The sequence below is a fragment of the Sinocyclocheilus rhinocerous genome, unplaced genomic scaffold (assembly GCF_001515625.1).
Source record: "Sinocyclocheilus rhinocerous isolate Xijiao unplaced genomic scaffold, SAMN03320098_v1.1 scaffold1606, whole genome shotgun sequence".
NCBI lineage: Eukaryota > Metazoa > Chordata > Actinopteri > Cypriniformes > Cyprinidae > Sinocyclocheilus > Sinocyclocheilus rhinocerous.
The window spans coordinates 499,269-512,459 of record NW_015628313.1 but is presented as its reverse complement, the minus strand read 5'-3'; the positions used below and the strand labels follow the sequence as shown (position 1 = coordinate 512,459).

The following is a 13,191-nucleotide window of genomic DNA, read 5'->3' as shown; positions in this document are numbered from 1 at the left end:
AATTTGTCATCAGTAACGTTTGCTTTTCCTCAGATATGTGCAAGAACTGTGATCATGTCATAGCAAGACACGAGTACACCTTCACTGTGGTGGATGACTATCAGGTGAGCCATGCCCTCAATTCAATAACTGAATGCGAAAAGGTTAGGAATAAGATTATTTTAAGTTGATTATTGATTAGAGATCATTAATATATTTTAACCAGTATTCACTCCTTTTTTATTAGTTGTTGGCAAAGATAAAAATAAATTTTCCATTAAACTTTTCATTATATTATTATTATTGGTAACACTTTACAATAAGGTTCCATTTGTTAACATTAGTTAACATGAACTAACAATGAAAATACTTATAAAGAACTTATTAATCATTTAAAATGAATATTTCTATAATTAATTTCAACATTTACTGATAGATCATTAAAATCAAAAGTTGTACCATACTATTCATATTATTTAATATACCTGAACTAACATGAACTAACAATGAACAGTTGTGTTTTTATTAAGTAATGTTAACAAATATGAATAAATATGCATTAACTAATGTTGACTAATGGGACCTTATTGTGAAGTGAAACTTATTATTATTATTATTATTTACAATTAGAATATTACAATTATATAACTTATTGGATTAATGATTAATAATAATGATAATAAAAAGAAATGTTCATAATTAATATTGTTATTACTGTTGTAGTCTAATAATTATTTAGTTATTGTGTTTAGTTATTTTACTGCCTTATGGACATGACTTATGATATACTCATCTCTGGCTGATAACAGATTACTTAATTGTGACATTGAAACAAGCCATTTCTGTAAAGCTGCTTTGAAAAAATGTGAAAAGCACTATACAAACACTTGAATTGTCTCAAAAAGGGAAAGTAACAATTACTAATCTGTACTGATTAACAGTTATTGGATAATAAAACAAGAGTTTTATTTTATCAGTCATAAAAAACAATATTGGTTCATCAATTTAAGATTAATTTAACAACTATATGGAAAATATTAGAATAGGAAACAGATAAAAAATAGTCAATACTTGCCAATGTATGTAAATAGTACATTATTTGTTATTATTTTTCTTCTAGGAATACACAATGTTGTGCATGTTGTGTGGAAAAGCAGAGGATTCCATCAGCGTGCTGCCGGACGATCCCAGACAAACAGCGCCTCTGTTCTAGAGTATTTGCACAGACACAGAGATGGGGAATTGTCTTCTTTGTAAAGAGCATGGTCATGCATGATGGAGGGAGCCATGACACATGCAACGTTTTACATACGCTTAGCACTGGAGAACGACACACTGTCACGTTGAATCCAGGAGAATATACCGCAGAATTCATTGTGCTTTGTTTCTACTGATTCAGGAGAGGCACTAAGGTTTATAGCACAGCTCTGACTCATAAAGATACATGAATTTGAGAGTCATTCACAAATATTAAACCTAATTAGGAATCATCCAAAGTTTGATTCACTCACTCTGTTCAAAGTGTATGGAAACCCATTTCTGCCACAGAATAGAAAAAGAAAAAGAAAAAAACCGCGAAATTTTATCTCAACAGTTCACTTTTTTCTCGTAATTCTGAGAAAAAACAAATGTCAGAATTGTGAAATATAAACTTTCTTGCAATTATGGGTTTACACCTCGCAATTCTGACTTTTTACTCTGAATTCTGAGTTTACATCTCTGTGTTAACAATTGTTTTTGGTTTCTGCCACAGAATAAAAAATAGACAAGGTAACTGCAACTTTTTATCTCACAATTAAGACGTTTTTCCAAACTGTGAGATAAAAAGTTGCAATTACCTTGTCTGTTTTTATTTACTGACAGAAACAAGCTTCCATAAAAGTGTTATTTCCCATGTTAAAATGCTTTCTCTTTTCCCATCTTAATATGCACAATGTTGCTCTGTTGCCAATTATGAGTCTGCAGTGGGAATATCTGTTTGACTGACCAAGAAAGGTTAGGTTTGAGTGGATTATCAGTATGTTAACCACAGACAGGATTTTTGTTACTATGCAACGCTTAGATATACAGATGTCAAGATTGGAGACATCAAATATGGTAAATATGGAAAAAATGGTACACACCAGAAAAAACTGATTCCTGCTTGTTATTACTGATACATTTAAAGTAGATATGTCATACTGTATTTCTAGTGTTAATGCAACAAAATATTTTGTACTAAATAAACTATGAAACAATGCATTTTATGTTTATTAAACTAATGACAGCATAATATTATCACAACATCAAGCATCAGGTACTTAAGAGTACTTGTTTATTCCATTAATATGAATACATATACATTCCAACATAGTAACTTTTTTTTTTTTGCATGATTGAAATGTTTGTTAGCAAAATACAGTACATGAAGCATGAGGTGGAATTACCTTTTCTTAATATATTTATATCTATATACAGTTCAGATTATGTACAATTCTTAAGATAAACCATCCGATGTAGCACAGTTGTGGGCCTATACTGATGCTTTTAAAGTAAAAGTACTTCCGGAGGACAAAATAGACCATCCAGAACAAAACAACTATTCTATCTGCACAGCACACAATGAAGTCGTGGTAATTACTTGGTATCTACAATCCCTTTCTTTGTACATCACATGGGTCACGCACTCCTCAGACAACTTTCAATAAATGCCATGACAGAGAATTCAATCCCAAAAACCGCAGAAGCATCTTGGCATAAGCAGCCAATTTATCAAACAGACATCTTGCCGATGTATTCAAGTAATATGGTAATGGGACTATAGTGTTTGAATCAAGAGTTCCTTTGAGGGTCCATAGTGTTTCACTGCAATATATTGGTAAGTTCCTTACTGACGTTATGACTATTTACAAGGATTTTTAGTATGATATTGCAGGCATGGAAGAGATTATACTTGGCAACTGCAAGGTTGCTGACCCTTAATGTGATGGCGAATTCACTCAGTAGCTAGTAGTAATGCTACAACCTCAGGTATGTAACCACATCCAATAAATAAATATATACATTCTATAGATGATACAGTTTACAGTACATACATTCCCTGAAATACATATATACACATGCTTGCTTGCACCAGATGTACCTATACATGAAGGATATTACACGGTATAGATAGCTATCTGTTGAAATTAGCATTTAAGCTTAAACGCTTTGACCAATGATTTAAAAACAGAAAATGTAAGGCTAGAGTATCTGGAGTGCCTACAAAACTATTTGACAGAATACAATGAGTTACTAAGTGCAGCCCCATTGTTTTCACATTCTCACTGATAGCGACTGATAGTAAATGTTCAAAATCAGACATGTGTTAAGGTATGTAAGTGCAAAAAAAACATGAGAAAATAAACAATTTACATAGCAAAAACAAACAAAAAAAAAAGAATATGGCACAAATTATATAGAGTGTTAAAAAAATAAATACAAATTATTACAATGATATGCAATGGGCAATTTGTTTAGAAGAAAGTTACACAGCGTCACTGGAACATTTAGCATGTTAATATTTCATGTTTTTCTAATGTCCAAACCATGTCCAAAACATGATGCTTTCAAGTAATCACAACCAACCGGCAAACACCTGGTCCTTTATCGCTCTACTTAGCAAAACACCACTTGTAAAAACGCTACAGTTCATCAAACGGTAAAAACCACTTTTGAAACCGGTCAAATTACTGACAGCTCACACCAACAGTTACATGCTTTCTCTTTATTTGCTCATTTTGGTGGTGGTTTTGCTCTCAGGACTTCCTGCTCTGACTCTGGGGCAGAACCCTGACCCGTGATTTACTGTCAAGTCACTGATTCGAGGAGGCGGGGAGGCAGAGCAGCTACTTGGTGACTGGCTGTGACCCCCCTCAAAACGAGAAGGTGAGGAGCTCAACGAGCGCTGCAGAGAGGAGGTGGTGGTGCGTTGGTAACGTGAGGTACTGACAGCCAGTGCACCTCGCTCCTGCATGAGCTGAGAGAGGTTGTCCAAGAGGTCCGTGTCACCTGTGCTGCTAGCACGAATGCGGTAGCGTCTGCGTCTGAAAAGACAATAACGTTCATTTATTAACATTGACCTCATGTTTCTAGATTAACATTGATCATTTAGATGTATATTTCGGAATTGGACTACACTGGTTGTGCTGCATGTTTTGGATTCGCTAAAAAAAAAAACAGGTGAGAATGAGTCAATTGTTCATGAATCAGACTACACTGGTTGTGCTGTATATTTTTGATTCACCACAAAGAATATGTTCATAAGAGTCATTTGTTCATGAATCAGACTACATTGGTTTAACTATATGTTTTGAATTCAGTAAAAAAGAACTGGTTCATAAGAGTTATTTATTCATTAATCATATTACACTAGTCGCACTCATTGTATTTGATTCACTATAAAGATCCAGCTCATAATAGTCATTTGTTTGTAAATTGGACAACCCTGTTCGTCTCATATGTCTTGAATTCACTAAAAAGAACAGGTTCGTAAGAGTAATTTGTTCATGAATTGACTACAAATTGGTCATTCTCTAAAAAGAGCCAGCTTATAAGGATGTTTGTGGACTACGCTGGTCTCGTTGTACATTTTGTTTTTGCATGCAGCCCATGAAGATACAACTCAATACACTGACACAGGGAACCTTCTAACTTGGTACATGATGAAAACAATATTAAAATTCTTGCTCCTCTCACCTGTTCTCGCCACCTGTGCGAATGGGTGGTTTGCCTGGTGGTGGTCGTGGAATAAATCGTGCAGACAGCTGATCCGGCACTAGTGTGGGGCTTATGGGTCTTGGTATTTTACTCTTGCTCGACACAGGTCCTGAGGAGGAAGATAGAGAGAGTGGCTCCTCTGCCTGCCAGTCTGACCCTCGAGAACCAGTGGGGAAGGTGAACCGGTCACGCAGCAGCGCTGAGGGGAAGTGCTCACATGATAGCGACAGAGATGGAGAAAGTGGAGCCGGAAACGCCCTACGGGCTGGAGAGTCTGGGTCACGGACGGGGATGCGGCTGGCTCGGGGTGAGAGTTCACGAGGTGATGCTGGAGCTGCATCAACACTGTGTCCAGTCATCTCACCCTGGTTGGGAGTTGAAGAAGGCCCACCGTCAGGACAGCCAGAGTCACTCTCCACATCCTTGTCAGAGGCCTTGACAGAGATAATGTTTTCATCTGGCTTGTTAGGGCTTTTAGAGGGTGAAATAGCTGGCACGTGGTTGTGCTCTTTTTCCGCAGGGCCTGATGGATTGTCAGGCTGAGAGTCGTCTCCTGTCTTCTGCTGAGGCTGAACGGGCTGTAGCACTGAATTGGATGACTATGAAGGGAATAACATTAAAATAGATACATACAAGGACATTATTAATAGAGCTCTGCAGGGAAAATCTCTTATACATCTGTTTTTCTTCATGGTACCATCATCTGCTTGGCCAAAAAGTTTCTGAGCTTGGAGCTTTGTGTCAGCTTCTCTTTCGGTCTATTTATGATTTTGATATACAGTAATCCCAAAATCTGAGACATAGTGATGTTGCAGTGAAACCACTGCAATGCACCCATAAACGATCACTGCTTACTGCTACAGTTTTCATTATACAATCAAACATATTTTATGACATAATTACAGTATTATGTTAAAATTAATGACAAGGAATGTTGTCATAATATAGGCCTAATTGTTGTCTCACAATACCTACTGTATATCTCAGAATGTGACCTTATTTGTTTAGAAATGCTATTACATCTACTTTAGAATGTAGCATGAGATACTGACCTGCTCAAGATGAGTCCTGCTGTGGACCACTGACACAGGCTGTACTGTGGGCAGTCTTCTTAATCCAGACAAGCCTATTATGCCAGGCAAACCCGGTAGTCTGGCGAATGGAGGTCCAGTGTGGCAGACGGCTGTGTGGAATTCTGCTGAACCACTCAGAATGCTAGCGCGCTGAGGCAAGGGGTCGGACCAGGTGCGAGGGAGGGCGAGGGGGCTGGAGGAGCGTGGCGAGATCCCTGAGCGTTCCTCCTCATCCGGTTTAGATCCTGCTGAACCGCAACCACCCTCAAGCTCCACTAGAACCCACTCCTGTGAGTCTTGTGGGACGGGGCTGAGGTTGACGGCAACATAACCGCTGCTGGCCGCACCCTCCTCGTCCTCCAACGAGCCCTGCTCGACCCGACAGACAGCCCTGTCTTGGGCCAGACCTGGACGTTGCTTCCCTAAACTAATAAGACAAAGAAGGAGAAGTGGTTATGACATCTCTAGAGACCTATTCACATTTATAAGGAAGACTATTAGGATTTTCTTTACTGACTAGGCCTCAAGGAAGCGTTCAATTGTGGGTTTGGGTTCAGGGGTCAGTCTTTTGTCTAACCCCATGCTCTGACTATGGCGCATCCTTCTCAGTAGAGGAGCCACACGGTCGATGAGCAAGGTCTCTGAGCGCACACGTCTGGGAGAGCCCTGGATGGAACCACTGTTGGGGCTCTGGTTGCCCTCTTTGCTTCGCTCCTCCTCACTAGCCACCTGAATCAGAAACACAAGCTCATGACCATCTCCAACTTAAATACATACTTGCAAACTCCGAACCAGTGAAAAAGGTGATGGGTGGGGTATAGGTAACAACAGGCCTGGCCTACTCTTTAAATTCTTCAAAATTTTTGGAGCAATTTAAATAGTTTCAGATTTTTTTTTATATTAGAATAGAACTGTGTTGTTTAGGTATCAATACTGTTTTGAAAAAACATCACTGTCTATCCTAAACTGTAAAATGACCATAAAAATTATGATTTCAACAACTTTTCAGTTCAAATAATACAAGTTTTGACAAAAACAAATTTTTATAAAATGATAAAACTCACATTACAGTTGTATATTATACATATTTGGTCTAGACAAACGGCAGATGGTCAACAAAATTGTAGATGGGCTAAATAAAAATGCAAATTCACTCTCTGACAGTAGGTGGCTAATATACAAAAGCAGAAATACAGCAGTTACCCCTGTACAAGTCAAGTCTGTGAAACTGTTTCATCTCTAAAACAATCTGTATTGTGTAAAAGCTATATAAATGAAGGTGACTTGACTTGTACAGGGGTTACTGCTGTATTTCTGCTTTTGTATATTAGCCACCTACTGTCAGAGAGTGAATTTGCATTTTTATTTAGCCCATCTGCAATTTTGTTGACCGTCTGCCGTTTTTGTAGACCAAACAATTCGACGCCGGATTTTCTGAAAGACTGAAATTAAAAGATGATTCAGTGCCGACTATATTGGATCCGACAGTAATGTCGCAATACACAAGCGTGAGTAACTGTTTTTATTACGTGATCACTATTGCTTTGTCTGTTATTACAGATCGTTTGATATGATTGAGTATTTATGCGTTTTTAACCTAAATCACAGCAGGGTCCATCTGTGAAGGATGTCGGCTGACAAACGTTCATGCAGATTTTTAAATATGCAAAACCATTAGCCAATCATAGTGGTGGGCGTTTACTTCCGAGTCTACAATCTGCCATGCCTATTCAAATGGAGCGTTCTGATGAGAGGGGGTCAAAACAGGACAGAAAATAGCCTATTACTGCTAAAATATTATGTTTTTTTATGTAAAAATCTTTATAACATTATAAGTGGACCTCAGAGAACACAAAATAATAAAAAAAGGCAGTTCATGACCCCTTTAATTCAGTGTTGGTTCAGTTCAGTTCAACAACTGTGAAGTTCATCAATTATGAAACACGTTCAATTCCGCTATAAGCAGCTCTACAGAAGATAGGCCTAATTGTTTTTTTTTAGTTTGACTCTCAGATCAATGTTGATTCAGTTCAATAACAGTGTGGATGCTGCAAAATTGGTCAGTTATTAAATACATTCAATTCAGCTATAAAGTGGTGCTGTGCTTATAAACACTACTTTATTAGGCATCATCATAACCCCCCACCTCCCCCCTTAAATGTCAGAGCGGCTAATTTTGCCAAAAGGCAACGTTTGCATTTGCAGGTATTTAAATGTGTGATTAGCAGTTGTTCTGTCTGAATAGTACCTTTCTGATTAGTGGTTGAACATGGTTGAGGTTTCGGTCATGGCTGTGCTCCATATCCTCCCAGATATCCGCTCCCTGTGCAGGCTGCGTTGGGATGGGGGCGCAATTATCAGCCTCGCTGAGGCGCTCACCCTGAAGGACGTCCTCTGTGTTCTCACGCTGCAGATCGCCCGGAATCACGGAGGCATTGGCCATGCTGGAAGGAAAAACGTTAATTTATGTAGACCTCAAACAGTTTATATAGAGACTCAATATATCATTGAGTCATTGTAGATGCTGGATATCTACCCCAAATATGCAGGTGTGAGGCGGGTCAACTGCTGGGCTGTGGTTGCCAGGGTTCCAACATTAAGTGTGTCCTCTGAATCTGTTCTTTCCCAGTCATACAGGTCGTTTTCCACCACATTATAGCTCTTCATGCTGTTGTCAAAGACTGACATCAGTAGCTGCAACACAATGAGCGAGCATGTTAGTGATTGGTTTACAAAGTCTATGGTCAAGAAAGGCTAAATTCAATACCTGATAATCCGGTTTAGTGTAGTAGTCCAGGTTGGAGATATGGTCGAGAAAAACGCTAAACTCATCTGGGAGGTGTTTCAGCATGAGGCGATGGTTGTACGTCTCCTTCATATTTCCGACCTGTTCCTGTATTGATGGCAGGACTGAGAACACCAGCATATCTCTTATCCACGGAAAATTATGATCAGAGCAGAACTTACTTTGTCTTTGATTTTTCTCCAGGGTAGCTGACCCACCATGAACTCCACAAGCATATAAAATAAAGACCACAGGTCATCATGTCGACCCATTTCCTTTAAAAAAAAGAAAAAAAAAAGAAGGATGTACATTTTAGTAAAATATAAATAAGTAACATGACATGCTGTGTATAAGACACCTGACTGGCATCCGCCATTAGCTTGAGAATGTAAGAGAGAGGAGTTACCCTATTCTTGTGAGCATTAACTGAAGCATAACGGACGGTTCCTCTGAATCCTGCCACTGGACGTGGCTTTAGACAAAAAAAGAGAATGTGCAGACATAAGTAAACATACAGAAACACATTACAGGGATAATTCAGCCAAAAATGAAAATTCAGTCAAAATTCTGACATTGAAATTTAAAGGGGTCATATGATGCTGCTAAAAAGAACAGTATTTTGTGGTTTAAGGTTCAAAAAACACATTATTTTCCACATACTGTACATTATTGTTTCTCCTCTATGCCCCGCCTTTCTGAAACGCGTCGATTTTTACAAAGCTCATCGGTCTGAAAAAGCGAGGTGTGCTGTGATTGGCCAGCTATCCAGTGCGTTGTGATTTGCCGAATTCCTCAAGCGTGTGACGGAAATGTTACGCCCCTTACCATACTGTGTTGATGCCTGCGGCAACCACATGTGACGACCCCAGGCTGGACTCTGCCTCGTCCACGGTGAAAGCCGATCCGGCGATCGACAGCACAAAGTTGTAGTATTTCCTCAGCGACCAGCACGGATCAGCTCCAGGCATGACGAAGCAGGTATCGTCCTCTTTTGGAAGACCAAACAAAGTAGTTTTGCTTTTTTCCAACGAAGCACACAGCGTCTTTACGACATGGCGGCAGAAACAACAAAACTACAGCGAGAATAAAAGTTACGCCTTCTTTCTTTGTGTGAACATTTGGGCGGCATTATGCAAATCTTCCCACAGAGCGACGTAGGTATGTTGGGGCGTGTTAGAACGAGCCGTTTTAGGTAGGTGTGGCTGACTCTTAACTTTTATAAAGAATATCTCTTTGGATTTGAGACTTTAGTCTTTGTAACTTTACAGATCTTCTTTATGCACCAAGAGCTTGTAACACTCCAAAGAGAAAGGAAAAATTTAAATCGCATCATATGACCCCTTTAAGTCAGTGTTCAATTAAAAATCTTGACATCCACCACTATCCTTTTTGGTGCATTCATGAGAGTTTGAGACGTAGCAATTGGAATTTGAGTTTGAGTTTGGAATGACAGGACTATGAGTAAATGATGACTGAATTTTCATTTTGGGGTGAACTGTCCATTTATAACACTTATTTGAAATTTCATAAACATAAGCTTTAAAAGACATCTGTGATTACTTACTGGACGGACTTCTTGACATGAGTTTGTAAATTGGCGTGCCAACCCAAAATCAAGCATATAACAGGTTTGGCACGTACTGGCAAGTCGACCCATTGCGAAGTTAGACTATTTGAAAATGAAAAAAAAAAGTTTGATGACTAGTTTATATAGTCTAAAAAGAAATAATGAGGCCCTGTTAAACATGAATTTTAGTCAACATTAAAAGTGCTTTTAAGCCCAGGGCTGTCTGTGAGAGAGCAGAATCTGTAGAGCACTCTTACGGGTTTGATGTCTCTGTGCAGGAAGCCCACAGAGTGGATGCTCTCGATGGCCTTTAAGATTTGTCGGCCCAGCCTGAGTGTGGTGGAGAAGCTGAAGGTGCCACGGCTCATGTTGCGTCGAAGGTCTGCCAAGTTCCTTCCCTGCAGTTCAATGGACAAACATCACTTCAGGTGACTGAGATCAGGGTTGTTGTGTTACTTTGAGTTGTGCGTGATAACGTCCCATCAAGAAACAAGAATAAATCATTTGATGCCCCACCTGAAGCTCCATAACCACATAGTTGAAGCGGTCATTGCGCCCACAGCCAACAAAACGACAAACATGGTCTTTACCTACAAAATGGGTCAAGGTAAAAATGGTTAATGTCAAACAAATCCATATGTATTTTTAATTAATATTCCCCTTGTGTTTGGCCATGTATGATTGCCCAAAATAGAGTAGCACACACAGTGCAAAAGGACTCCTCAAATAGTGTTTTCATGCTTGTTTTATATACATTAACTCAAAAAAATAAAATAAAATTCAGTATCTTAAATGTCTGTGTTCATTTTTACCCTGAAGTCTTTTCAAAACTGCTACTTCCATCTTCAGGACCTGTTTGGGTTGCTGGGCAGACTCCACTTTCAGAGCCACATTGACTTGGTTCACCAGGTCCAAGACTTCATAAATCTCACCAAAACCACCCCCGCCAATTTTCTTCAACTAGATAAGAAAGATAAATTTTGAATGAATGACGAAGAAATCCTGAAACAAATTACTATGCAAAATTTTTTTGTCGATAGGATTTCTTAATGTTTTTGGAAGTCTCTTATGCTCATCAAGGCTTCATTTACTTATTAAAAAAACACAGTAATATTGTAAAATATTATCACTTAACTGTTCTTAATTCTATTTAATTCTTAGAATTACTTAGAATTCTACTTAATTCTATTTTAATATACTTTTAAAATTTAATTTATTCCTGTCACACATTCTGAATTTTCAGCAGTCATTAATCCAGTCTTCTGTGTCACATGATCCTTCAGAAATCATTTTGATATGCTGATTTGTTGCTCAAGAACATTTCTTATTATTATCAATGATGAAAACAGCTTTATATTTTTGTGGAATCTGTGATGCATTTTATTTTTCAGGATTCTTTGATGAATAAAAAGTTCAAAAGAACAGCATTTATGTCACTTTTGATCAATTTGATATATCATTACTGAATAAAAATATACATTTTTCAAAAAAAGAAAAAAACATATTGACCCCAAACCTTTGAAAGGTAATGTACTGTATATATTTTTTCCTTCTATAATTGAGTAAAAAGCTTTCAAACTTGTGTCAGAGAACAGATGTTACAAAACAGGTTCTGTTCAGGCATGAAATACTGCCTTGAAAAAAATGTCCTAGCAAAACAACACTTTTGTCATGAGATTTAATGCCGTCTCATTACTATTAGTCAGCATCCTGTTTAGTTTTCTGTGCTGATGTTAGCACTGCTCAACACACCTGCAGTGTATCGTTTGACTGAGCTCAAAAGGAAAAAAAAACTCCATGCCTGAGTGAAAGTTTACATAAAAGAATCTGACAGCTATCAGAACATCTCTACGAAACTAACACTGAGTATTTGAATAGTCCTGAAGCCTTGTCCTCGTAAATACAGCTCGTTCAAAACAACTCACCACTCTCCATCGCTCCCGGACCATGCTCCCGACAGCCAAGATATCAGTCTGCTCCCCTGACCCACTCATCCTGAGGCTCAAGAGTGGACTGAGCACACTCAAAGAAGATCTACACCTCACATCAGTGAGCTCGGGTCCTCACTGAAAAGAAACAGATTTGTAGATTTTAAAAAGGCTTCATTTAGTTGAAACTGCCGAGTTACAGTAGAAATTAAAGGCTCTAGAGAAGTTTGCAGACATAAGGGAGATTTCTTTACCTACAGTAGCTGTAGACAAGACAAAAATAATGAAACATGCATTTTATTGGCTCCATCCATTTGTAAAAAGACCCTCTGTAAAGGCACCCAAACTACATGAATCTGACCTGTCCTAAGGTTGTCTTTTAGGTAAGATATAAGAACCTGTCCTGATTCTTTTTTTTCTGACTGACTGCTAGGGTGCAGAGCAAAACTGATGGAGCTAAATACAGTCAAATCCTTAAGGAACAGGCTTACTGTAGGCCTGAAACAAGAATAAAATTCACTCTATCTGCAAGACAGTGACTCAGGGAAACATAATCTGTAAATCTACATCACAAAGACTACAAAATACTGGCTTATATGCATGCTTAGTTGTAAGACAGAGAACCTGGGCTCTGTTTGATGTCAATGATAAAACAAAAATGCAATCATTGCTATTGCTAAGAGGCTAAATGAAACATTCTGCAACTCATTATGTGCATGTCTGTTGGGAGTGGTAAATATGTGCATCATCTTGAGCAAAATAATATGTAATATGTTTTTTTCTGTATATTATGTACAGTTGTGCTCAAAATTAGTCATACCCTTGGTAAATATGATCAAAGAAGGCTGTGAAAATTAATCTGTATCATCAGTCCTTTAGATCAGGGCTGTCCAAACTCGGTCCTGGAGGGCCGGTGTCCTGCAGAGTTTAGCTCCAACTTGCCTCAACACACCTGACTGGAAGTTTCTATGCCTAGTAAGAGCTTGATTAGCTGGTTCAGGTGTGTTTAATTAGGGTTGGAGCTAAACTCTGCAGGACACCGGCCCTCCAGGACCGAGTTTGGACAGCCCTGCTTTAAAGCTTAAATCTATGGAAAACCATTGAAACTTTGAACGGCCAGAT

General features: G+C 38.5%; 2 protein-coding genes across 2 annotated transcripts in view; one reads left to right on the top strand and one right to left on the bottom strand.

Moving 5' to 3' along the window:
- The window catches only part of LOC107737317 (protein Churchill), a 2,162-nt gene extending 693 nt beyond the window's left edge, over positions 1–1,469 (top strand). Inside the window, exons 3-4 of the mRNA XM_016548784.1 lie at positions 34–104; positions 1,100–1,469. Of these exons, the coding sequence (XP_016404270.1) occupies positions 34–104; positions 1,100–1,192 (164 nt within the window). The 3' untranslated portion in view covers positions 1,193–1,469. The remainder of the gene's footprint in view (positions 1–33; positions 105–1,099) is intronic.
- Positions 1–13,191, bottom strand: part of LOC107737314 (tau-tubulin kinase 2-like) — a 27,290-nt gene that overhangs the window by 12,100 nt on the left and 1,999 nt on the right. Inside the window, exons 2-16 of the mRNA XM_016548782.1 lie at positions 12,067–12,207; positions 10,954–11,101; positions 10,658–10,731; positions 10,399–10,539; positions 10,139–10,243; positions 8,981–9,046; positions 8,757–8,849; positions 8,557–8,682; positions 8,326–8,483; positions 8,038–8,233; positions 6,307–6,518; positions 5,769–6,216; positions 4,696–5,315; positions 2,329–4,043; positions 2,161–2,167 (exon numbers count right to left, since the gene is read on the bottom strand). Of these exons, the coding sequence (XP_016404268.1) occupies positions 3,725–4,043; positions 4,696–5,315; positions 5,769–6,216; positions 6,307–6,518; positions 8,038–8,233; positions 8,326–8,483; positions 8,557–8,682; positions 8,757–8,849; positions 8,981–9,046; positions 10,139–10,243; positions 10,399–10,539; positions 10,658–10,731; positions 10,954–11,101; positions 12,067–12,135 (2,775 nt within the window). The 5' untranslated portion in view covers positions 12,136–12,207 and the 3' untranslated portion in view covers positions 2,161–2,167; positions 2,329–3,724. The remainder of the gene's footprint in view (positions 1–2,160; positions 2,168–2,328; positions 4,044–4,695; positions 5,316–5,768; positions 6,217–6,306; positions 6,519–8,037; positions 8,234–8,325; positions 8,484–8,556; positions 8,683–8,756; positions 8,850–8,980; positions 9,047–10,138; positions 10,244–10,398; positions 10,540–10,657; positions 10,732–10,953; positions 11,102–12,066; positions 12,208–13,191) is intronic.